This window comes from Oncorhynchus mykiss, chromosome 1 (genome assembly GCF_057628025.1).
Source record: "Oncorhynchus mykiss isolate SJ-2025 chromosome 1, ASM5762802v1, whole genome shotgun sequence".
In the NCBI taxonomy this organism is placed as follows: domain Eukaryota; kingdom Metazoa; phylum Chordata; class Actinopteri; order Salmoniformes; family Salmonidae; genus Oncorhynchus; species Oncorhynchus mykiss.
The window spans coordinates 18,776,013-18,799,388 of record NC_143022.1 but is presented as its reverse complement, the minus strand read 5'-3'; the positions used below and the strand labels follow the sequence as shown (position 1 = coordinate 18,799,388).

General features: G+C 42.1%; 4 protein-coding genes across 5 annotated transcripts in view; 1 reads left to right on the top strand and 3 right to left on the bottom strand.

Annotated features, from left to right (window-relative positions):
* The window catches only part of arid3a (AT-rich interaction domain 3A), a 60,055-nt gene extending 59,706 nt beyond the window's left edge, over positions 1 to 349 (bottom strand). Inside the window, exon 1 of the mRNA XM_036956952.2 lies at positions 220 to 349. The gene's annotated coding sequence lies outside the window, so the exon portion shown is untranslated. The remainder of the gene's footprint in view (positions 1 to 219) is intronic.
* Positions 350 to 1,902: 1,553 nt separating this feature from the next.
* r3hdm4 (R3H domain containing 4) lies at positions 1,903 to 8,634 on the bottom strand. The gene is made up of 8 exons (XM_021570482.3): positions 8,166 to 8,634; positions 7,045 to 7,202; positions 6,722 to 6,843; positions 6,466 to 6,580; positions 6,124 to 6,200; positions 5,861 to 5,946; positions 5,653 to 5,708; positions 1,903 to 4,015 (listed from the first exon to the last, which is right to left on the bottom strand). The coding sequence occupies exons 1-8, from the start codon at positions 8,204 to 8,206 to the stop codon at positions 3,909 to 3,911; spliced, it is 762 nt and encodes a 253-aa protein (XP_021426157.1). The 5' UTR covers positions 8,207 to 8,634; the 3' UTR covers positions 1,903 to 3,908.
* LOC110495007 (uncharacterized) lies at positions 8,628 to 10,880 on the top strand. The gene is made up of 3 exons (XM_021570393.3): positions 8,628 to 9,525; positions 9,751 to 9,953; positions 10,235 to 10,880. The coding sequence occupies exons 1-3, from the start codon at positions 8,773 to 8,775 to the stop codon at positions 10,380 to 10,382; spliced, it is 1,104 nt and encodes a 367-aa protein (XP_021426068.3). The 5' UTR covers positions 8,628 to 8,772; the 3' UTR covers positions 10,383 to 10,880.
* The window catches only part of abca7 (ATP binding cassette subfamily A member 7), a 49,517-nt gene continuing 36,604 nt past the window's right edge, over positions 10,464 to 23,376 (bottom strand). For both annotated transcript variants that reach the window (XM_021570221.3, XM_021570287.3), the window contains 10 exons: positions 15,290 to 15,419; positions 14,805 to 14,928; positions 14,626 to 14,688; positions 14,375 to 14,481; positions 13,964 to 14,105; positions 13,712 to 13,846; positions 13,502 to 13,605; positions 13,278 to 13,370; positions 12,734 to 12,983; positions 10,464 to 11,759 (listed from right to left, as the gene is read on the bottom strand). In XM_021570221.3, the coding sequence (XP_021425896.3) occupies positions 11,361 to 11,759; positions 12,734 to 12,983; positions 13,278 to 13,370; positions 13,502 to 13,605; positions 13,712 to 13,846; positions 13,964 to 14,105; positions 14,375 to 14,481; positions 14,626 to 14,688; positions 14,805 to 14,928; positions 15,290 to 15,419 (1,547 nt within the window). In that variant the 3' untranslated portion in view covers positions 10,464 to 11,360. The remainder of the gene's footprint in view (positions 11,760 to 12,733; positions 12,984 to 13,277; positions 13,371 to 13,501; positions 13,606 to 13,711; positions 13,847 to 13,963; positions 14,106 to 14,374; positions 14,482 to 14,625; positions 14,689 to 14,804; positions 14,929 to 15,289; positions 15,420 to 23,376) is intronic.

Sequence of the window (23,376 nt, the reverse complement as noted above, 5' to 3'; positions counted from 1 at the left end):
ACAAAGGGAATGTCGGCAAATGTAAATATATGTGCAGTCAGTGTGGGGGAAAATAATGGCATTGTATTATAATAGCTTCATGTTGGTGAAATATGTATGAGATGTTGAAACGTGTGTTCTATACCTCGAGGAAGAGGGAAACTATTTTCTCCCTAAGCACATCTCAACGTATGAAACTTGGCAGATTGTCCCTTGACATTATAATGAAAGACTACCTACCCCATTTGAGCTTTTGGCGAGGTTCCCTTGGGTAGTGAGTGATTCCATTTCACCCTACATCAGGTGGGTGGTGCCAATATTCTGCTGCTGGGGTCTGTAACTGGCGGCCCATTGGCCAAAACCAGCCCCACAAGCGATTTATTTTGTTTTGTAGATTTATTTTTGTAAAAAAAAAAAATATATATATATATATATATATATATATATATATAAATAAAAAAAGACTAAAATCACCAGGAATTCAGCAAAAAATTATGTTTAATTAAGGAAATGTGTTGCCGAGTATTCCCACGAATAAAAAAAGAGATGTGATCGTGTCTCAATTTTCAAATACAATTTCTTTCTGGGCTTAGTTGTGGTCAATTTGCAATGTTCAAATTATTATAATTATGTTCTGGCCCTCGACCATCAGCTCTGACTAAAATTGGCCTGCGGCTGAATCTAGTTGCCTACTCTGCCCTACTGACTACTGTATGCTCATAGCACACAAAATAAGCAAACTGAATGAAGATGATGAGACCACGCGTCATAATTATCGCTTATAAATTTCGCCAACTCTTTTGCTTTTTCCCCTCATCAAAATTGCCATGTAATGAATGTTATGGTGGAATGGTGGAATTTCCTCGGGAAATAAAATGACGTAATTATTATGACATAATTCATCATTATTATTATGCATTTTAATCACACAGCAAAGGTCAGCAACAATGCAGCTATATGTTATTATAAACAACAATTAATAAACAGAATCTAATTGAAGCCTAATTTAATTCTAAACAGTATCAACACTTTACCTATTACATATTTGGCTGTATTTAATAAATAAAAAAAACAAATAATTTATGGTAGTTTACTAGTTTCTTATAACACATTAACTGACGCATTACTAACATTAGGCTGCCATCTAGTGGATAGATGCATGAATCATGCCGGCTCTCAAAATAGAATACTCTACTGTATCTTGCAAACAATTTAGTTAGCTATTGCAATGATCACCATCATAAAATATGTTTTTTTCACAATTCAAAACAGGAGTAATTACTGCAAGTAATTGCCCAACTGTCACAGGTGTGACTGTGCACCTAGGCTCCTGGCTAAAACATACTATGTTTAAGTGAACATTTAGTTAAACATACACCCTGAGTTTGTGCTTTCTTTGTCATTATTTATAAACTTGACACAATTTAAAGATATACTGTAAAAGCCCACTTTCACGTTTGGATGTTGCAGCAGATCATTTTATTTTGATCCAAGATCTATTGACTAATTGCTCAAAGTTTTAGTTTAGTTCAGGGCTGTAATTGGTAAAAAAAAAAAGTTTAGTCTTTCACATTGTGGTACCCAACTCAGAGAAATGTTTTGTCAGAGGTATTGCATTCTTGTGGCATATTATGTGGACATTTCCTCACATTTGAAGCTCAATTACATTCCACATTTCCTGTTATGTAATACATTCTTTAAAGATCCCGTGCAATCACTTTTTTATTACATATTAAGTGTCCATCAAGCAGTAACATTAAATGTAAAAATTGTCAGGGAGTCACACTGCATCATCATACTGCTCCATCATTGCTACTACCATTTGTCCATTTAACGTTCCAAATGCAAAATTAAGGGATATACTGTACATTAAGATGTTCATGAAATAGTGTCTGAATCGACGATTAAATAATCGAGTCATTGAACACTTGAGTTAAGATTTATTAAAATGTGTCTATTCAGACATGGTTTTCGGCACTTTCAGTAAGGATTACGCAACCAACTACTTAGACAATAGGATAAACGTTTACAAACTAAACTACTATATTATCATTTGTTGACTGATATAATTATGTACGGACATTACTTAAGATATACACTCTTGCATCAAACAATCATTGAAGGAAACATCCATTCATATCACTGTAAAAAGCTAAGAGAATACTACGCAGAAACAGAACTTTTCCTATCCTGTGTTGGCACACATTGAACATGAGTTCAATTAATTAATGTTGGGGCTTAATATTTACAGCACTACTAGTAATAAACAAGCGACAAAGTTGACAAAAACATTGCACCACTACATACAGTAGAGGGTTGTTGGTTGTAATATTCAAAAGAAGTTAAGCTTCTCGTATGCATACATTACTTGTGAAATCACAAAAGACATTCATAGTGAGTGGCTGAAAGCCTGAGAAACTAAATGTACGGGCACAACAAACTTTGGTTATCGATACAGATGCACCGGCAGGTCAAGTTTCTTCATACCATTTTTGATAGTACAAATAAAGTTATGGATATTTTAAATAACCTGGATGGATGCTTTCAAAAAGTCATTAGTATAAATGTATAAATACATACACAAATACATAGAAATAGGGTTGCCAAAATTCCTGGAACTTTCAATAAATTCTGTTTTTCCCCAAAATCTCAGTTGGAGGATTCCCAGTATCAGGAGGGAATAAGCAGGAAATCTGAATCCATTCAGCCAGGATTTCTGGAAAAGCAGGGAATTTATTGAAAGTTCCAGGAATGCATTCGTAAGGCAAAAGTGCTAGTCCAGGGGTGGTTTATGATAGAAAAAAGTGCCTAAGAGGCAAAGCACAGAGCAGGTTTGCTGTCCAGTAAGAAGGTTGTGTTATATTAACTCATTAGTACTGCATATTATCGGTACAGTACTTTTGATTAGACATTCCAAACCAAATAGTTGTTGAAAAAGTCTATGAAGAAGCTGTAAATACATTTTTTGAAGTTGACCTGTTTCATTGTCAGATGGTAAACTTATATAATTTGCTAAATAATGTAAAGAATGGGAGAATAACAATGTACCTGCATTCAGTACAGTAGAACACAAGGTCTATCTATGCATGCAAGTATAAAAAGCTGCCAAATGGTGTACATCTTTGACAAAACAATTGAAAAGTTTTCTCCCCCAAATAAAACACAATCATGCAAAGTCAAATCGGAAAGTGACCAATATCTTTGTGGATAGACTTATATTTTTGCAAGAATAAGAATATTGTTCCAAGAGAGTTTGCAAGTATTTTTTTTTTTACCAGGAGAAGTAACAAAAGCCATAGATATACCTCCAAAGCCATATACATTGATAAATTATCATAGTGATGAGTTCTGTGCTATAGAATAGTTCCCGATCACGGTATTTCTGCACTCTCAAGTTGCATGAAAAGGTTCAAGGGTTTTAAGCCCGGTCCTACCACTAAAGCTGTTTTATTTTTCAATTCAACGTGGCTAATTAAATCATCAGTACAAACACAGTAGGTGAACTGCATACTCCCTCTCTGGCCCAGTTTTATTCTGATCTCTGCCCCCTTACCCTGGTGGCCATCAATTTTAAGTTCACAGATAGATGAAGATTGGATTGGATAGTTAAGAGCGATATGACATCCACAAAGCACTTGAGTGGACTAGGTAGTCAACACAACTTACGTAAATGTGGACAGCCATGTTAGCAACACTGCTGATTTTCATTATAACAAATCATGGACGTATTCAGATTTTTGATACCAGTTGAGTGGAATCTCTGGCTAATCAGTGACATCAAACCAGCAGTATTCTGGACTTCCAGAATCGGATTTGAGTACTCCTATATACACACTAACTTAAGCCTATCTGTACCTTTCAAGTCTGCACTTATGGGGCTAGGGAGTGAAATGGAACCAGGCCCATCTGTCCAGCGGTGTGACCGTCTCTCAGCTCATGTGCTCCAGGTAGGCAGAGAGCATGGGGCTGGGAGGCTGGAACAAGCCCTCCTGTTTGTTCATGACATCAGTTTGACGAGCACCGTTGCAGTCTGAGCCTGCAGCACAAAGACAACATAAAACGTCTCTCAATACATACCTCATTATTGAGTAACACAGTATGAGTCATAATACCCATAAAACCTAGCGGTCAAACAGGGAAATGGTTCCAATCGTTTTTACACCATTCATTTTTCCTGCAGGGGATTTTAGAAACACACATAAGGGCTGTGTATTGTGTAGGCTTACCCTGGCATGACGTTTTGATAACCGTGTAAATCTCTCTAGGACAAGGTTTTATGGGTATTATGACACCTCCACTGTGGGGCTCTATTTTCATGTTACTGACCACATTTCCATCCACAGTTTTTATACGAGTAAAGTCCTACAGTACATTTAAAAAAATTATGACAGCTGTTGGTACAATTTCATAAATGTCAACAATTTGTTTGTTCAATATGGTGGGATCTTTTGTGCCTGTAAAATGAATTCTGCTACAAATTTCAGGTAATTGGGTAATTGTTGATAGAATAACCATCATGTCGAGGTAAATTTGCAGTCACGCTATGCTATGTTGTGTGGTCTTCCAACTACATCTTGACAAAGCATGCACATTAGGCTACAGATGAAATAGACTGAAATTAACTTCACAAGGTGTTGAAAGTGCACGTGATGAGCTTGTTGCTTCTTTCCAATAAATATTTTGGGTTTTTATTTGTATGCTAGTGACATTATGATCGGTGCTTAGCTGCCAATTAACAAATAAAAATGATCTTGCTCTTATCCATCTCATCATATAACGTAACATGTCCATTATATCAGCAAACTATTGTCTAAAGAGCATGCGCAACAAACGAGAGTGGGCAAGTTTGCCATTTATCGCAACAGTGTGTGTACCAAAACCATCGATAAGAGTGGAAAATGCAATGGAAAGCTTATGTTTTTTTTTATTCGGCCCATGAGAACTTTAGTTTAAAAGTTTTTTTTTTTTAAATGTGCACTACTTCAACACACACAGCCTTTAAACTGCAACAAGTCAGTTTGATGGAAACAAACCACTGGTGGGAAAATGTGCATATTTTTTTTAAATATTCGCACTCAAAATATTGGAGAAATATGCTATTTTCCACAAGCGTAGGTTAGGTGCCAGTGTCACTTTAAAAGTCATAAATAACTATAGAAATTACATATTGTGGCCTCCTGGGTGGCACATCGGTCTAAGGCACTGCATCGCAGTGCTTGAGGCATCACTATAAACCGGGTTTGATCCCAGGCTGTGTCACAGCCGGCCGTGACCGGGAGTACCATGAGGCGGCGCACAATTGGCCCAGCATCGTCAGGGTTAGGGGAGGGTTTGGCCCGCCAGGATTTCCTTGCCCGATCACACTCTAGCGACTCCCTGTGGCGGGCCGGGCGCCTGCAAGCTGACTTTGGTCGCCAGCTGGACGTTTCCTCCGACACATTGGTGCAGATGGCACCAAGAAAGCAGTGTGTCAAGAAGCAGTGCGGCTTGACAGGCTATGTGTTTCGGAGGACACACGGCTCTCGAACCGTCGCCTCTCCCGAGTCCGTAGGGGAGTTGCAGCGATGGGACAAGACTGTAACTACCAATTGAATATCATTAAATTGGGGAGAAATAAAGGGGTAAAAGTACACCAAAAAAAATGTATTAAAAAAATAAACTACTACTACTCACTTGCTGAAACAAGGTCCATGTACTGGCAGACGGCATGAAGCAGTAGCCTCTCAAAGCTAATAAACAAAACACAAAATCAGTAACATCTGATTCATTCATAATTGGTATCTATACAAGTCCAAATATTAGCCCAGAAGAGCTTCTCAAATGTGTAAAGAACACTTCTGATAATTATGTTTGGGGAACATTTTCAGAGGGAAAAAAGTACCTGCTTCCAAGGTTGGTGGTGTAAACAGAGTGAGGCTGAGCACCAAAGAAACTGAGAAGGTTCTCTTCAAGTACCTCAAGTGTCCCCTAAACCAATCAGAGGGGAGAATGGCAATGAGACAGAGAGAAGCTAAAGTGTGTAATTAAGTGTTGATGAGGACAGGTGTCACTAACACAGATAACAGTGTCTTTACTTTAGGTTAAACCATGATATGGTTGACAAGCATTTCTCAAAATCTCATAATGATGAATGTTGATGCTTACAATGGGAATTTGTTTGCGTTTCAGCGTAGCACGCAGCCTTCGATCAATCCTCTGGAAGTAGTCTTGAGCAGTGAAGGCTAGATTCACAGCAGAGTAGAAAAATGTGATCAGTCCATATCCCCAAATCCTGACAATGAGCATGTTAAACCAATGATGCACTCATTTTCATAATTTACACATTTTATTTCATGGCAAACATCGTTGTTCACTGACCTGTAGTAATAAAACACATCAACCGAAACATACGCCTGGTAATGAACTTTACACAGCATAACGCTACAAGCTTTGTATATAGGGCAGTGCCTGTTGGGTGTGTGGCAGGCATTTATCCTGGGCTCTCACCCTCTCTCTGGTCCTTGGGGAGCTTGTTGGAGTTGCTCCTCTTGGCCTCCTCTTCCAGAAGGGCCAGAAGCTTCTCCTGCTCCTCTCCAGAGCGATTCATGAAGTCATTCCATTGCTGACAGACAAGGGGACAATGAGCTACAGCTTAGGGGAAAACATTTAGTTAGGGGTAGTAGTGGTAAAACGTTCAGCGAGTCTCACTTGCAACAAGCGAGGCCTGATTGAAGATAAATTGTTGGGACCAGTAGAATCCTACCTCCACGTAGTTGCCATTGGTGCAGGCCTCAGTAAAGATGGAAGGGAGGGCAGGGTCACTGCATACCTCTGCCTCGTCTTTGGAGCACTCATCTTTTTCAAGTAGATTGGCAAGGTAGCGACCTTTTTGGGGGAGATAAAAAAAAAAAAAAGGCAGCATCGTTAAATCATTTTGATAAAATACTGTTTGGCTAATGGCTATGTCTATTGAACACGTTCAGACCAGCTGCTATCAAGCTAGTGGGTATTAAGAATTAGTGCTGAGCAGGTGTCTTCCATCTACAGCAGAGTGAAATATTCCCGCTGACAGACATGAGAACTTACTGTTCTCCTGCCGCCTTTGGCTCTTTTTGCCTTTGGCTCTTGGTGTGAGGTCAGAGTTGCGTATGGCCTGGTTGATGAAGAACTGTTTCTTCTTGGTTGGAGACACACGTTTGGCTGGGGAGTTGGGCAAAGAGGTGCATTTGCGCTCTTCTATCAGGCTGAGAGAAATAGAGAGCAAGAATTATGAGGACTCAATTATTGTGTTGACTTATGTGTTCGGGAGGTGACCTCTTCACAAAATATGTATTTGTTCATGTGTGGCTAGTAGGTAATATTGAATGGCCTTACTAATAGAATAATCTCGCAACCGCTATACTGACAACTGAATAGTAGGCTAGATGTAGGTTACATGACAACCCATTTTTAAGTGGGTCAGTGGGTTTAAATTTCAAAGCCACGCCCCATTAAGATTCTCGAGCTCTGAATGGTCGATTTACACTGTTACCACTTTTAGACCAGACGGCAGCATTGTAGTTAACGTCCTATCGTATTCATTGCATCATACTGACAGAAGTGCACAAACCAACAAATTGCTCATGCAAATGAGTTGCTTGATGATCTGTCATGAATTAAGTATATTATTGGTTACATTAGTAACAGCTATAGCTAGGTGTGTGTAGAAGAGGCCTCGTCAGAGAATATAACGATTGGCTACAAATATTTTTGCATGAGTAGAACGAGAGCAGCAGAGGTGTAACAAATAACTCAAGCAAAAAAAAAAAATAATCCTGCTAACCAGTTTTACCTGTTACTAACTAGGGTCAGCCACTTGAAATGGCGTAAATGTAACATCTACACAAGCCAGTTGTGATAAGCTTAGTTCACCTTCATCAACCGAAGCCGGCAAACCTACACACATATGTTCGATGTGTACGTACCACCAGCTTGCAAGCTTAGCTTGCTAACATTAGCTACCCATAGTGTAGCGTTAAGTCCAAGCATATGAATATAGCATTAATTTACACAAATGTGCCTGATATCTAAACTGGCAAAATCTACGATAGACTAAATTAGCTATCAAATATTCAATGTTTGAAAACAATGACTAAAATGTGCTTGTCGATTGCTGCTAGCTAACGTTAGCTCTCAAGTTCCCACTTTAGTTAGATTTTTTCACTCACATAATATCCTGTTCCTCATTATTATTTGTCAAAACAACCATCTTACGCAAAGAACGAACGAACGAGGGGTGAGTACAAAAACAAAAACAGTAGCTACGATACACAGAACTAGCGTAGGCGTTCAGTTAGCCACTTGCTAGCTTGGCGCTGTCAGAGCAGGTAGACAGACAACAGCAAAGCTGATCCCCGCCCTTCACAAAACCGAAAACGAGGCACGAGCTCTAGGTCATTAGAATCTTGATCGTCCACATCAAACCAAGTTTTGACATTTGCTACAAAATAACTATTTTTATCGCCTTAAAGTTTCTTTTTTTTATTAGTTGCTAGCTTCGCGAATAATACATGTAGGCTCTATTTCAATTACATCTGAACAGGTCTCGTAAAGTTCAGGTTGTAGACGTTTCCATAACAGCAATGTTTAACTGTGCCCTTCCAGAGGCAAGAGAGTCAATTTACAAGCCAGAGTCCCAGACAGTCCCATCCGGCTAAACAGTCAGTAGCCTACTGTTCTTTCTTGTTGTTCCTTGTTTGGGGATAGAATTGGGAAAAGGCTCCTTTTATATTTTGGATATCTTTCTCAGGTATGTCCTGGTGTTTTCCTTTGTAGATGAATACCTATATTAGTATCAAATGTTTTAGAAAAGCAGCTTTTGTTTACATTGTGAACTTTTATTTAAGGCCAAATTGTAGACAAGTAGACATAGGAATGGGCCGGAGGAACAAGCCAAGGGCAACAAGACCAGAAATAGGTGATAAATTGGCAACACCTGACCCTCATCCAATGGTTGTGGGAGCAGTGAAATGTGTACTACCCAGGAAGACTGCCTTAAACTTACTTAAGGCTTGTGAAGTAACCACAAACATCCAAAGTCCTGTCTCCAATACGTATGAGAGATTAGATAATAGAGTGGTGAAAATCTGTGTCAATCTATGGCCTGTCCTGGCTTCAGCAAAAGAGCCTGTAGAGGAAAGCAGTAGTTCGCTGGATGAAGAGGAACCTGGGACCAGCACAGATACAAGGACCTTCAACACATCAAAGTCTGGTGAGCAGCGTCCGAGAGACCAAGAAAGGAGACCCCATGTTAGACAAGAATTGGACAGGGCTAAAGCAAGCTGTCTAGTGAAGCCTATTTTACTACCACCCATAAGTAAACTATCCTTTACAACACGACAAGCACATTCAGAGTGCATGGGAATGCCAGTGCCACACACATCTCTGCCACAGATATGTGTATCAGACCAAGATGCCTTGGTCAAATCCTCCAAGGGGACAAAAGCCATTGAGAATAAGGCACAATTTCCCATGATCCTATTGCAGAAGACCAGCACTTTGATGGACAGCACCATTATCTCCCAATGTGTAAGGATCAGCTGCATTTTCACCACCTTTCAAGTATTACACAATTACTTAATTGGTAAACAGCGCATCAAACCTTGTCAAAATCCACTATAAATGTACCTTATTTATTACACAAATGATCTATGGGAAATAAAAAAGTAATCCATTGTGTATCAAATAATGAATGAGCAATTACATCCACAATTGAAGCAGTTACATCTAAATCTTCATATTGTCTCTATTCAGAGGTCTGCCCAGGTTCACCTCCCTGAGATCTCAGTGTCCAGTATAGAAGGCCTGCTTCAGAGAGTTGCAGAGCGAGTGGGAAGGAGAGAGAGAAAGAGGGATGAGACATCGGGACTGACCAATCCTGATCATCTTCTCATGGCTGGCGCACTGCAAAACCTGAGAGAGAAGAGGCTCCAGCATCGGGGAGACTATAGCTCAGAGTACTGTACCATCAATAGTGCTTACAATGGGAAGGTTATCCTTTAACAATTTGACATTTAGCAGACACTTATCCAGAGCAATTAGGGTTAAGTGCCTTGCTCAAGGGCACATCAGATTTTTCACCTTTCTGGTTCTTGGCCCAACACTCTTAGCCTACTAGCCGTCCCAACAATGAGCACAGAGACCCGTCATAATTCATGATCATGGTTGTTCTATTGTGGCAATTGATTGAGCTGAAGCCCCTTTTAATGGCTAACTAATTTATTTGAACCTTTCCCAGGGATGCGGTAAGATGTCCAGAGGTCAAGCCAATCAGTGGACAGAAAGGGACCACTCTAGTAACAGAGAATGGAATGCAGAACCCTGCCTCCCTCTGCAATAAAACCAAACTGCCTGTCATCCTTAGTATGACCAAAGGAAGCCTTTGAACATGGATGAATCACCATCAACAATAGATAAATTGTACATGTTAATAAAGTTGTTAGAACAAAACTCAAGATAGACGTATCCCCATTTAAAAGGTTTATTACTATATGTTCTGTATACATCTAGTTATGTACACATAAATAATCATACACATAATCAAGTATGAATGTTCAAGCATAATATAGTACATCATAAGACCATACATTCAATTGTATGTATAGATATTCTACACATACCTATCAGTTATTGTATCTCTCCAATACGTCAGACTGCAGTACAGCACAGTAGTAAACTGCTTTGGATTTACAGCTACATTGTTTTTTTTTTCAAGTTCCATACAGTATAACATGAGCCCAATTAAAAACAGATTTAAAAAAAACTATATAAAAACAGTTTACCTAATGAAGGCAGTGTTTGGAGTCTGGTATGCAGTCTGGTAACTGTACATCTCAATGTTGTGCCAGTGAAAATAAACCATGTTTTTAGCATCAAATAATAAATGTGACTGGACATCAGAAAAATATATATTTTTCTCTCTGTGCAAAACATGAGACCAATGTAAAAAGATATTGATGATTTTGTTGCCCTGAACATCTTCAGTGATAATGTAACAATCATTGTGTGCAGCATTTCTCAGTTAAAGTGCTTTAGGCAAAATGCAAAGATATTGAAAGACTCGATGATTGACCCATGATGAATACCACTATTCCATCATTAATTTTCAAAACATTTGGAAATTGAAATGACAAATAAAAAGTAAATAATAAGCAAAAGACCTGACCCATGAAAGTGCCTGTATGTAATTGGAGGTGAATACAATTAGTTTGGATATATTGGAGCACTACAGTATAGCTGTGATGGAGAATGAACAAGGCACCACACCCAGAAATTAGAGGAGCTATCCGGTAGTACTTTCCCCCCTCTCCTAGAGGGCACAGAGCTCCCGGTCTGTCCATTAAGGGGGCTGTTGCCCAATAACTTTACACACTGCTGTCTTGTGTGCTGCTACCCACTAGGAACAGACTGGTCGGATCCTTACTGCCTGAAGTCTCCCTTGTGCCCTTGGATCCGTTGGCAGACGATTCCTTGCTTGACCTCCGACTACTCAACTCTCTCCTGCTCGACTGGGGCTTCTCCTGTGGCCTGCTGGTCATCGCCATGCCACTGTCTGGGACCCCATTTGGCTTGGTCTCTCTGGGTCTGCCGTCTGAGGACTTGACAGACTGGGGAGGCTTGGTTGTTTGAGCTGGTTTGGCTGTCTGCCCTGGTTGGGTGGGCTGGGCCGCTCTTCTGGGTTGAGGTGCTGGTGTCCCTCCGTTGATTGTCACTTCCCTCAGCAGGTCGTCATCGCTCTGCTCTTTGGCAAAGTTGACAAACACCTGCAGGGTGGGGGAGAGGAGGTAATGCACATACATCGAAGGGTTAACGCGGGCATGGTTTAAGATGAGATGCAAATGGAAGTAGGTGCTTGGAGGGAGGAAGAAGTGCCCTGTTCAAGTGTCTCACAGTGAATAAGTAGAAAATGAATTCTTAAGCGTTATACAGGTAACTACCAAAATAAAGGAAACACTTGAGTAAATAAGGGATACAGAGTTTATTGAAGGCAGGTGCTTCCACACAGGTGTGGTTCCTGAGTTAATTAAGCAATTAACATCCCATCATGCTTAGGGTCACGTATAAAAACGCCCAGTTGTCCATTATTTTGGCTACCATGGCAGAGAGGAAGTGAGGTTTTAATCTCTCATAAATCTGTCCAAAATAAGTTTCTATGGGATTATTTTGGACCTGAACTTGTCACCTGCCATCCCGCCTTTGGGACAATGACTCCCATTGTTAGGGAGGAGACATGAGCATCTCTGACCATGGCTAGAAGAAGAGATCTCAGTGACTTTGAAAGAGGGATCTTAAAGGGGCATAGGGGGTTTAAAGGGTGTGTGTCTCAGTCACCAGATTTGAACCCAATTGAACACTTATGGGAGATTATAGAGTGGTGCCTGAGACAGCTTTTTCCACCACCATCAACAAAACACTAAATTATGTAATTTCTCATGGAAACATGGTGTCGCATCCCTCCAATAGAGTTCCAGACACTTGTAGAATCTATGCCAAGGAGCATTGAAGCTGTTCTGGCGGCTTGTGGTGGCCCAATGGGCTATTAAGATGCTTTATGTCAGTGTTTCCCTTATTTTGGCAAACAACTGCTAGCCTCTTCAGTGTAATCTGACATTTTATAACCTACTTCTTCCCTCCCTTCTCTGCCCACATTGGAGTCTTTGCTAATGATTATATGAAGGAAATCCCCCAGCCTCAAAGTTTAACCATCCTATGTGACTGACACCTGAATGACCTCTACCTGGTCCAGGGTGGTCTGTGACACTGAGTAGTCGGCGATGCCCAGCTCCTCGTGGTTGTTGGAAAGCACATCGAAGACCCGCGCCAAGGAGCAGGAGTGGGAGGGCAGCTGGTACTGCAGCACATTCTGGTGCCTCTCCTTTAGCTCAATGCCCGGGAAGGAGCCCTTGATGTAAGTGTCCACTGTGCACGGATCCTCGGGAGGCTTGGTCCCTGACAGGCGCAGGACGATCGTGTAGCCGTCCCCGAACCTGTGGAAAAGATGACAAAGTGGAAATAGGGAGAGGTGAGGGATTTGAAAGTCTTAAAAAAGTGCCAGTTTAGATACTGTATTAAATGTGTATGGAGATTTGTATTGAGTGTTAAATTGTATAACGGGTTAGGTCTGTATCATAATGATATTGGCGAGTGAAGGCCTATAAAAAGGACAGCATCACTGAGTTTAGGCCAATTTGAAGTGTGATCATACCTATACATTGACAGTGATCATGTATGTTACACTAAGATACCTTATAAAGACAGTCAAATCAGCAGTAAACTTGTACCTGTTCTTAAGATGTTGAACGGAGCCCAGACACTGGAACCTTCCGTTCACCATGATGGCCATTCGTGTGCAGAGAGCTTCACATTCCTCCATACTGCTCACACACACAGCAAAACACCCCATTGTTAGCCAATGTTCATACCATACAAGTGTTAAGACGTCAATTAAATAGACCAAGTTTGAGGCCTAGGAGGGTGCGCTGTTGGCATGAATAGCACCACTTACCTGTGGGAGGTGAGAACAACGGCCCTTCCCTCCTTGATGACGCTCAGGATGCAGTTCCACAGGAATCTCTTGGCCTTGGGGTCCATGCCAGTGGTGGGCTCATCCTATAAACAGGAGTGCAGACGTAACTGTAGGTTAGAGGAGATGTGAGAAAAGGAAAGCATCATCTGTTATTTTAGAAATCCACTCACTCCTTTCTCTCATACCTACCAGGAATATAACAGGGGGAGCTCCGATCAGGGAGATAGCAGTGGAGAGTTTGCGTTTGTTGCCTCCACTGTAGCCTCCGGCCTCTCGCTCTGCATACTGGGTCAGCCCCAGCTTCTTCACTCCCCATTGAGCCACCTTAGAGGGACAAGTTACATTCGTCAGGACATTTTCTAAGACAAATGCTATGGGTTAATTGCTACCCTATTCACTTGGTGTGTAGTTGGCGTTTGTGTGTGCGTGGGTGTTAAGTACCTTAGCCACAGACTCCTCTGGCACCCCTCGGAGCCTAGCGTAGAACTCCAGGTGCTCCCTGCCAGTCAGCAGGTCGCAGATGGCATCAAACTGGGGGCAGTAGCCCATCAGCTGGTGGACCCGCTCCATCTCCGTCAGCACACTACATATCACATAGTACAGGTATAATGTAGGGTTTGTGCGGTAGGAATTATCATTATGGATACAATGAATGTGAGAACAGCATTTCTAGACTCACTTTCACTCCCTCTTATGTCATTGAAAGTAATTTTATTTCTTGCACGATAAATTCTTTTTCACAGCTACTAAGCATATGAATAATGTCAGAAAATAGCAGGAAGGAAAGCGCAAACATGTTTGGTATATCTACGAAGTAAATGGTGACCGCATAATCAAACTGGTCTTACTTACCTGTGATGACTGAGAAATGCTTCTCCATAGGTGATCGCAGTGTCTCCAGTCAGCATGCGAAACGTGGAGGTCTTCCCAGCCCCATTTACCCCCAGCAGGCCAAAGCACTGACAGGGAGAGGCAGAGAAAATGCAACACTCACAGTCACACCTATCTAAACATGTATAGTGTGCTACTCAATGCCCTCTCTAAGTGCTCTATAGAGCCAACAGTAGATTTGTGGCTGACAGAAACACAGCTCTATTTCTCACCTCACCACGAGGAATACCCAGACACAGACGATCTACTGCTGGCTTCTTGCCAGCTTTGTACACCTGCATAAACACAAGGTAATCCGTCTAAACCCCTTAGAGATTATATCCCATGCATTTAAACCTAAAGAAGATGACCCAACTTTTTAATCTACAAGTCCAAATGTGGTTTTACTTGCCTTACTCAGGTCCAACATGGTGAGTATATCCGCTTGAGCTTTCCCACTCTTCACTCTCTCTCTCTCCCTGGCGATGTCCTCATCCTCCGGGCCAAGAGGAGGCAACTCAGGCTCAGAGCAGGGCCTGGAAGAATAGACTTATGAGTAAGATGACTTGAGAAGTACTGAGCCCATAACATTTTTATGATTTCACTGATCTGACACTATGGAGAAGAGGTGGCATGGGTTTCACTGTAAAGATTTCACCTATAATGATAGCAATACTATAGTAATGTGTTTGTCGCTTTTTTCACTAGGTCTTAAAGTGCTTCTGCATTGTGTCGGAGTGGCTCACTCAATATAGCTAATCACATTGTGATCAGTAATAATTTTGAGCAAAAAATTAGGAAAGATGCATTTGAGAAGCACAGTATTTGAAAAGGGATCTATGAATGAGATTACATTTTACCAACTGAAATACCAGCAGCAGAGGTCACAGTACCTACCTGCAGTTGACAAAGAACTTGTACTGTAGCAGTATTGTGAAGAGAAAGAACACGACACCCTCCACAGCCATGGCAAACAAGTTCTTCCCCACAAAGTCCCATTCCAGGGGGTCCAGGGTCTGCTTTGCGCCTGTGGACATGGGTACCCACATGGAAACAATGAATTCACTTCAAACCAGATGATGTTGTTGGCACTGATTTGATGTTGACAATTTAGACAAGAGTATTATCATTAAGAACTCCTCTTCTCTCAACAGAGAAAGCCACATTTTACTAAACTATATGGAATTGTTTTAAGAAGGTCATACACGGATCATTTAGCTATATGATTTTGAATTTTAAGACCCCTTCAGGTATTAAAAAAAGATCAATGAATTTTTTTTTTAAATGAAAATTGTAATTTGGCCTTCAATTTGCTATTAGCCCATACAAAGTCATTGAATTACAGATTCACTACAAGGAACGATAGATACTCCTCCCCAAATATCTAAAGGAAGTTTGTTCTGAAGTGTCGGTTTTATATCTGAGAGATGTTAGTAAGATCAGGAAACATGTTTTTATTTTACATGCATTTAACCCCTTATTTCTGGCACTAAATTATATATACATATACAGTACCTGTCAAAAGGTACCTACTCATACCAGGGTTTTTCTTAATTTTTTACTATTTTCTACATTGTAGAATAATAGTGAAGACATCAAAACTATGAAATCATGTAGTAACCAAAAAAGTGTTAAACCTTCAAAAGCAATACATGGGCTTGCTCCTACCTATCTCTCGGATTTGGTCCTGCCGTACATACCTACACGTACACGACGGTCACAAGACGCAGGCCTACTAATTATCCCTAGAATTTCTAAGCAAACAGCTGTAGGCAGGGCTTTCTCCTATAGAGCTCAATTTTTATGGAATGGTCTGCCTACCCATGTGAGAGACGCAAACTCGGTCTCAACCTTTAAGTCTTTATTGAAGACTCATCTCTTCAGTAGGTCCTATGATTGAGTGTAGTCTGGCCCAGGAGTGTGAAGGTAAACGGAAAGGCTCTGGAGCAACGAACCGACCTTGCTGTCTCTGCCTGGCCGGTTCCCCTCTTTCCACTAGGATTCTCTGCCTTTAACCCTATTACAGGGGCTGAGTCACTGGCTTACTGGTGCTCTTTCATGCCGTCCCTGGGAGGGGTGCGTCACTTGAGTGGGTTGAGTCACTGATGTGATCTTCCTGTCTGGGTTGGCGCCCCCCTTGGGTTGTGCCGTGGCGGAGATCTTTGTGGGCTATACTCTGCCTTGTCTCAGGATGGTAAGTTGGTGGTTGAAGATATCCCTCTAGTGGTGTGGGGGCTGTGCTTTGGCAAAGGGGGTGGGGTTATATTCTTTCTGTTTGGCCCTGTCTGGGGGTATCATTGGATGGGGCCACAGTGTCTCCGGACCCCTCCTGTCTCAGCCTCCAGTATTTACGCTGCAGTAGTTTGTGTCGGGGGGCTAGGGTCAGTTTGTTATATCTGGAGTACTTCTCCTGTCTTATCCGGTGTCCTGTGTGAATTAAAGTATGCTCTCTCTAATTCTCTTTCTTTTTCTCTCTCGCAGGACCTGAGCCCTAGGACCATGCCCTAGGACCTGGCTCTCGACCCGAAACCTGCCTCTCCGCTGCCCTACCGGAAGCTGGTGCCGCAATGTGTGGGGCCATTTAAAGTCCTGAGGAGGATAAACGAGGTGTGTTATAGGTTACAGCTTCCTCCTTACTATCGCATTAACCCCTCGTTTCATGTGTCTTTTCTCAGGCCGGTGGTGGCTGGTCCCCTGCAGGATGGTGAGGTGCCGGAGGTCCCTCCGCCCCCTCTGGACATCGAGGGGTCCCCGGCGTACACAGTACGTGCGATTCTCGAGGGGCCTACAGTACCTCGTGGACTGGTAGGGGTACGGTCCGGAGGAGAGGTGCTGGGTACCGGTGGGGGACATTTTGGACCTTTTATTACTGAGGGACATCCACCGCCTCCACCCGGATCGCCCTGCGCCTCGTCCCTCACGTCGCCCTCAAGGCCGGTGGCAGCACGCTGCGGGGGGTACTGTCACGACTCCCACCGAAGATGGCTCCTCTTCCTGTTCGGGCGGCGCTCAGCGGTCGTCGTCGCCGGTCTACTAGCCGCCACCGATCCCTTTTTCATTCCGTTTGGTCTTATTGGTTGCACCTGTTCCCTGTTTCATTTCTTGTTTTAAGTCTATTTAAGCCTGTTAGGTCCGCCTAGGTTTGTGCGGGATTGTTACTCTGTTGGTTGTGGATGTGTTTTCTCCGGACTGTTTGGTCCTGTGTTTGGGCTGGTATGTTTTATGCGCCCTGCATTTTGGCGTGACCATTTTGTGCCGGAGAATAAATGACGATTTACCGAACCCTCTGCGCCTGACTCCAACCCACCACTCCTAGTAAACTCTGACAAACCATGACAGGGAGACATAGTGGAGTGGTAACGCGCGTGCAAGCAGTTGCTCCTGATGCCACTTGGGTACACTACAGCATCCACCGAGAGGTTCTTGCTGCCAAGGGGATGCCTGACAGCTTGAAATACGTTTTGGACAACAGTGAAAATGGTTAACTTTGTTAAAGCAAGGCCCCTGAACTCGTGTATTTTCTGCACTATGCAATGATATGGGCAGCGACCATGTAAAGCTTTTACACATACAGAATACGCTGGTTATCAAGGGTCAAAATATTGACACGTGTTTTTGAATTGAGAGATGAGCTTAAAGTTCTTTACTGACTGGCCTCCGGGTGGCGCAGTGGTTAAGGGCCAGTACTGCAGCGCCAGCTGTGCCATCAGAGTCCCTGGGTTCGCGCCCAGGCTCTGTCGTAACCGGCCGCGACCGGGAGGTCCGTGGGGCGACGCACAATTGGCCTAGCGTCGCCCGGGAGGGCTTGGTCGGTAGGGGTGTCCTTGTCTCATCGCACACCAGCGACTCCTGTGGCGGGCTGGGCGCAGTGTACGCTAACCAAGGTGGCCAGGTGCACGGTGTTTCCTCCGGCGCATTGGTGCGGCTGGCTTCCGGGTTGGATGTGCGCTGTGTTAAGAAGCAGTGCGGCTTGGTTGGGTTGTGTATCGGAGGACGCATGACTTTCAACCTTCGTCTCTCCCGAGCCCGTACGGGAGTTGTAGCGATGAGACAAGATATTAGCTACTACAACAATTGGATACCACGAAATTGGGGAGAAAAAGGGGTAAAAAAAAAAAAAAATTAAAAAAATAATTAAAAAAAAAAGTTCTTTACTGACCATACATTTCACTTGTGCCCTGGTCCTATAAGAGCTATTTGTCACTTCCCACGAGCCGGGTTGTGACAAAAACCTCACACTTATTATGTTTAATAAAAGTATCGTATAGTGTGTGTGTGTGGCAGGCTTACAATGATGGCAAAAAACATTTGACCCTGGTGCTAGAGGGGGTACGCAGCTGGAGGTTGAATGTTTTAAGGGGTACGGGACTATACAATGTACCTCAATCACTCCCAAACACATTGAAGATTATAGATTATTTTATAATTTGAAAAAAGCTGAATTGAACTAAAATCAGCCCTACTGAATCTCAAGACCCCGATGGAGGACTCCATCTCTAATTATGAAATCCCAATTGTTTCCCATTTAAAATATTTATGAGTATATATAAATAAAAATAGAAAAACCCTTGAATGAGTAGTTGTGTCCGAACTTTTGACTAGTAATGTATTTCCTTCTTTAGATAAAACCATTGCCAAAAACTTTAACAGAGCGCTCAATTCAATTCAACTTCAGTAGATAGAATAATATCCCAGCTGCTTTAACCGACAGAATATCTATTGTCAAAATGAATATATTGCCACGGCTGAATTTCTGTTGTTCAATGCTTCCCATGGCTCCCCATTCTGGTTATTTGGATAAAATTCATAGTGCGGCTTCAACATTTATAGTGCCTTCAGAAAGTATTCAGACCCCTTGACTTTTTCCACATTTTGTTAGGTTACAGCCTTATTCTAAAATTAATCAAATATATTTTTTTCTCATCAATCTACACACAATATCCCATAATGACAAAGCAAAAACAGGTTTTTAGTACAGGTTTTTATACTTGGGGGAGTTTCTCCAATTCTTCTCTGCAGATCCTCAAGCTCTGTCAGGTTGGATGGGGAGCGTTGCTGCACAGCTATTTTCAGGTCTCTCCAGAGATGTTAGATCGGGTTCAAGTCAGGGCTCTGGCTGGGCCACTCAAGGACATTCAGAGACTTGTCCCGAAGCCACTCCTGCGTTGTCTTGGCTGTGTGCTTAGGGTCGTTGTCCTGTTGGAAGGTGAACCTTTGCCCCAGTCTGAGGTCCTGAGCAGGTTTTCATCAAGGATTTATCTGTACTTTGCTCTGTTCATCTTTGCTTCGATCCTGACTAGTCTCCCAGTCCCGGTCTCTGAAAAATATCCCCACAGCATGATGCTGCCACCACCATGCTTCACCGTAATGATGGTGCCAGGTTTCCTCCAGACTTGACATTTGACAGTCTGGGCAAAGCGTTCAATCTTGGTTTCATCAGACCGGAGAATCTTCTTTCTCAAGTCTTTAGGAGTGGCTTCTGTCTGGCCACTCTACTATAAAGACCTGATTGGTGGAGTGCTGCAGAGATGGTTGTCATTCTGGAAGGTTATACCATCTCCACAGAGGAACTCTAGAGCTCTGTCAGAGTGACCATCAGGTTTTTGGTCACCTCCCTGACCAAAGCCCTTCTCCCCCGATTGCTCAGTTTGGCCTGGTGGCTAGCTCCAAGAAGAGTCTTGGTGGTTCCAAACTTCTTCCATTGAAGAATGGAGGCCACTGTGTTCTAGGGGACATTCAATGCTGCAGACATTTTTTGGTACACTTCCCCAGTTCTGTGCCTCGACAGAATGTTGCCTTGGAGCTCTATGGACAATTCCTTCGATCTCATGGCTTCGTTTTTGCTCTGACATGTACTGTCAACTGTGGTACCTTATATAGACATAGACATGTGTGTGCCTTTCCAAATCATGTCCAAGCAATTGAATTTACCACAGGTGGACTCCAATTAATTTGTTGAAACATCTCAAGGATGATCAATGGAAAAAGGATGCACCTGAGCTTAATTTCGAGACTCATAGCAAAGGGTCTGAATACTTATGTAAATAAGGCATTTATTTTTAATACATTTGCAAACATTTCTAAAAACCTTTTTTTCGCTTCGTCATTATGGGGTATTTTTTTATTTAATCAATTTTAGAATAAGGATGTGCCGTGGTGCTGCTCCAGTTTCAACTGCTCTGCCTGAGGCTATGGAACCCTAACCTGTTCACCGGATGTGATACCTGTCTCAGACCTGCTGTTTTCAACTCTCTACAGACAGCAGGAGCGGTAGAGATACTCTGAATTATTGGCTATGAAAAGCCAACTGACATTTACTCCTGAGGTGCCGACCTGTTGCACCCTCGACAACCACTGTGATTATTATTATTTGACCCTGCTGGTCATCTATGAATATCTTGGCCATGTTCTGTTATAATCTCCACCCGCCACAGCCAGAAGAGGACTGGCCACCCCTCATAGCCTGGTTCCTCTCTAGGTTTCTTCCTAGGTTCTGGCCTTTCTAAGGAGTTTTTCCTAGCCACCGTGCTTCTACACATGCATTGCTTGCTGTTTGGGGTTTTAGGCTGGGTTTCTGTACAGCACTTTGTGACATCAGCTGACGAATTTGATTGATACTGTAACAAAATGTGGAAAAAGTCAAGGGGTCTGAATACTTTCCGAAGGCACTGTATATGGCAAGTTAACTTTTTATGGCTGCAGGGGCAGTATTGAGTAGCTTGGATGAAAAGGTGCCCATATCAAACGGCCTGCTCCTCAGTCATAGTTGCTAATATTTTCATATTATTATAAGTATTGGATAGAAAACACTGAAGTTTCTAAAACTGAATGATGTATGTGAGTATAGCAGAACTCATATTGGCAGGCAAAATCCTGAGGTGAAATCAAAACAGGAAGTCAGAAATCTGAGCTTGTGTATATATATATATTCACCAGAGTCCCCAATGAAATCCCCTTGAGATATGAATGATGTTGCACTGCCTAGGGGTCCACTAGATGTCAACCATCAATATAAATTATAATGAGGCTTCTATGTTGTTGTGGGAGTGAATGAGAGCAAAATATATCAGCTGTCCATCAAGCAGCCATTTTGTGAATGCGCTTTTTCCTCATCGTACCCACTTGTGTTCCATGGCTCACAAAGACTAGAAGGAATACTCCAGGTTGGAACTTTATTGAAGCTATATATTAAAAACATCCTAATGATTGATTCTGTACTTAGTTTGAAATGTTTCTTCAACCGGTAATATCACTTTTTGAAGTTTTTGTCCGATATAACGCTGACCAGAATTAGCGTTTGGACATGTATACCAAACGCTCTAACAAAAGAAGGTATTTGGACATAAATAACGGACATTTTCGAAAAAAACAAACATTTATTGTGGACCTGGAATTCCTGGAGTGCTTTCTGATGTAGATCATCAAAGGGAATATTTATCATGTAATTTCTTGTTTATGTTGACGCCATCTTTGCGGCTGTGGTGTTTTTAAATTGAGCTCCGTCTCAGATTATTGCATGCATTTATTTTTCTGTAAAGTTTTTTTAAAATCTGACACAGCGGTTGCATTAAGGATCTACAATTCCATGTGTATAACTAACTATATTATCATCTACATTTATGATGAGTATTTCTGTTGAATGATGTGGCTATGCAAAATCACTTGATGTTTTTGGAACTGGTGAATCTAACGCACCATTGTAAACTCAGATTATTTTTATATACAGTGCCTTGCGAAAGTATTCGGCCCCCTTGAACTTTGCGACCTTTTGCCACATTTCAGGCTTCAAACATAAAGATATAAAACTGTATTTTTTTGTGAAGAATCAACAACAAGTGGGACACAATCATGAAGTGGAACGACATTTATTGGATATTTCAAACTTTTTTAACAAATCAAAAACTAAAAAATTGGGCGTGCAAAATTATTCAGCCCCCTTAAGTTAATACTTTCAGTGCAGCAAACTCTCCAGAAGTTCAGTGAGGATCTCTGAATGATCCAATGTTGACCTAAATGACGATAAATACAATCCACCTGTGTGTAATCAAGTCTCCATATAAATGCACCTGCACTGTGATAGTCTCAGAGGTCCGTCAAAAGCGCAGAGAGCATCATGAAGAACAAGGAACACACCAGGCAGGTCCGAGATACTGTTGTGAAGAAGTTTAAAGCCGGATTTGGATACAAAAAGATTTCCCAAGCTTTAAACATCCCAAGGAGCACTGTGCAAGCGATAATATTGAAATGGAAGGAGTATCAGACCACTGCAAATCTAAGAAGACCTGGCCGTCCCTCTAAACTTTCAGCTCATACAAGGAGAAGACTGATCAGAGATGCAGCCAAGAGGCCCATGATCACTCTGGGTGAACTGCAGAGATCTACAGCTGAGGTGGGAGACTCTGTCCATAGGACAACAATCAGTCGTATATTGCACAAATCTGGCCTTTATGGAAAAGTGGCAAGAAGAAAGCCATTTCTTAAAGATATCCATAAAAAGTGTTGTTTAAAGTTTGCCACAAGCCACCTGGGAGACACACCAAACATGTGGAAGAAGGTGCTCTGGTCAGATGAAACCAAAATTGAACTTTTTGGCAACAATGCAAAACGTTATGTTTGGCGTAAAAGCAACACAGCTGAACACACCATCCCCACTGTCAAACATGGTGGTGGCAGCATCATGGTTTGGGCCTGCTTTTCTTCAGCAGGGACAGGGAAGATGGTTCAAATTGATGGGAAGATGGATGGAGCCAAATACAGGACCATTCTGGAAGAAAACCTGATGGAGTCTGCAAAAGACCTGAGACTGGGATGGAGATTTGTCTTCCAACAAGACAATGATCCAAAACATAAAGCAAAATCTACAATGGAATGGTTCAAAAATAAACATATCCAGGTGTTAGAATGGCCAAGTCAAAGTCCAGACCTGAATCCAATCGAATCTGTGGAAAGAACTGAAAACTGCTGTTCACAAATGCTCTCCATCC

Excerpts from the sequence above, each read along its gene's own strand:
- LOC110495007 (XM_021570393.3), top strand. The coding sequence starts at position 8,773 with ATGAATACCTATATTAGTATCAAATGTTTTAGAAAAGCAGCTTTTGTT. Across the intron at positions 9,526-9,750 it reads GCACCATTATCTCCCAATGT|AGGTCTGCCCAGGTTCACCT; the intron begins GTAAGGATCAGC and ends GTCTCTATTCAG. Across the intron at positions 9,954-10,234 it reads CGGGGAGACTATAGCTCAGA|GGATGCGGTAAGATGTCCAG; the intron begins GTACTGTACCAT and ends AACCTTTCCCAG.
- r3hdm4 (XM_021570482.3), bottom strand. The coding sequence starts at position 8,206 with ATGGTTGTTTTGACAAATAATAATGAGGAACAGGATATTAT. Across the intron at positions 5,709-5,860 it reads ACCACCAACCTTGGAAGCAG|CTTTGAGAGGCTACTGCTTC; the intron begins GTACTTTTTTCC and ends TTTGTTTATTAG. Across the intron at positions 4,016-5,652 it reads CATGGACCTTGTTTCAGCAA|GCTCAGACTGCAACGGTGCT; the intron begins GTGAGTAGTAGT and ends TTTGTGCTGCAG.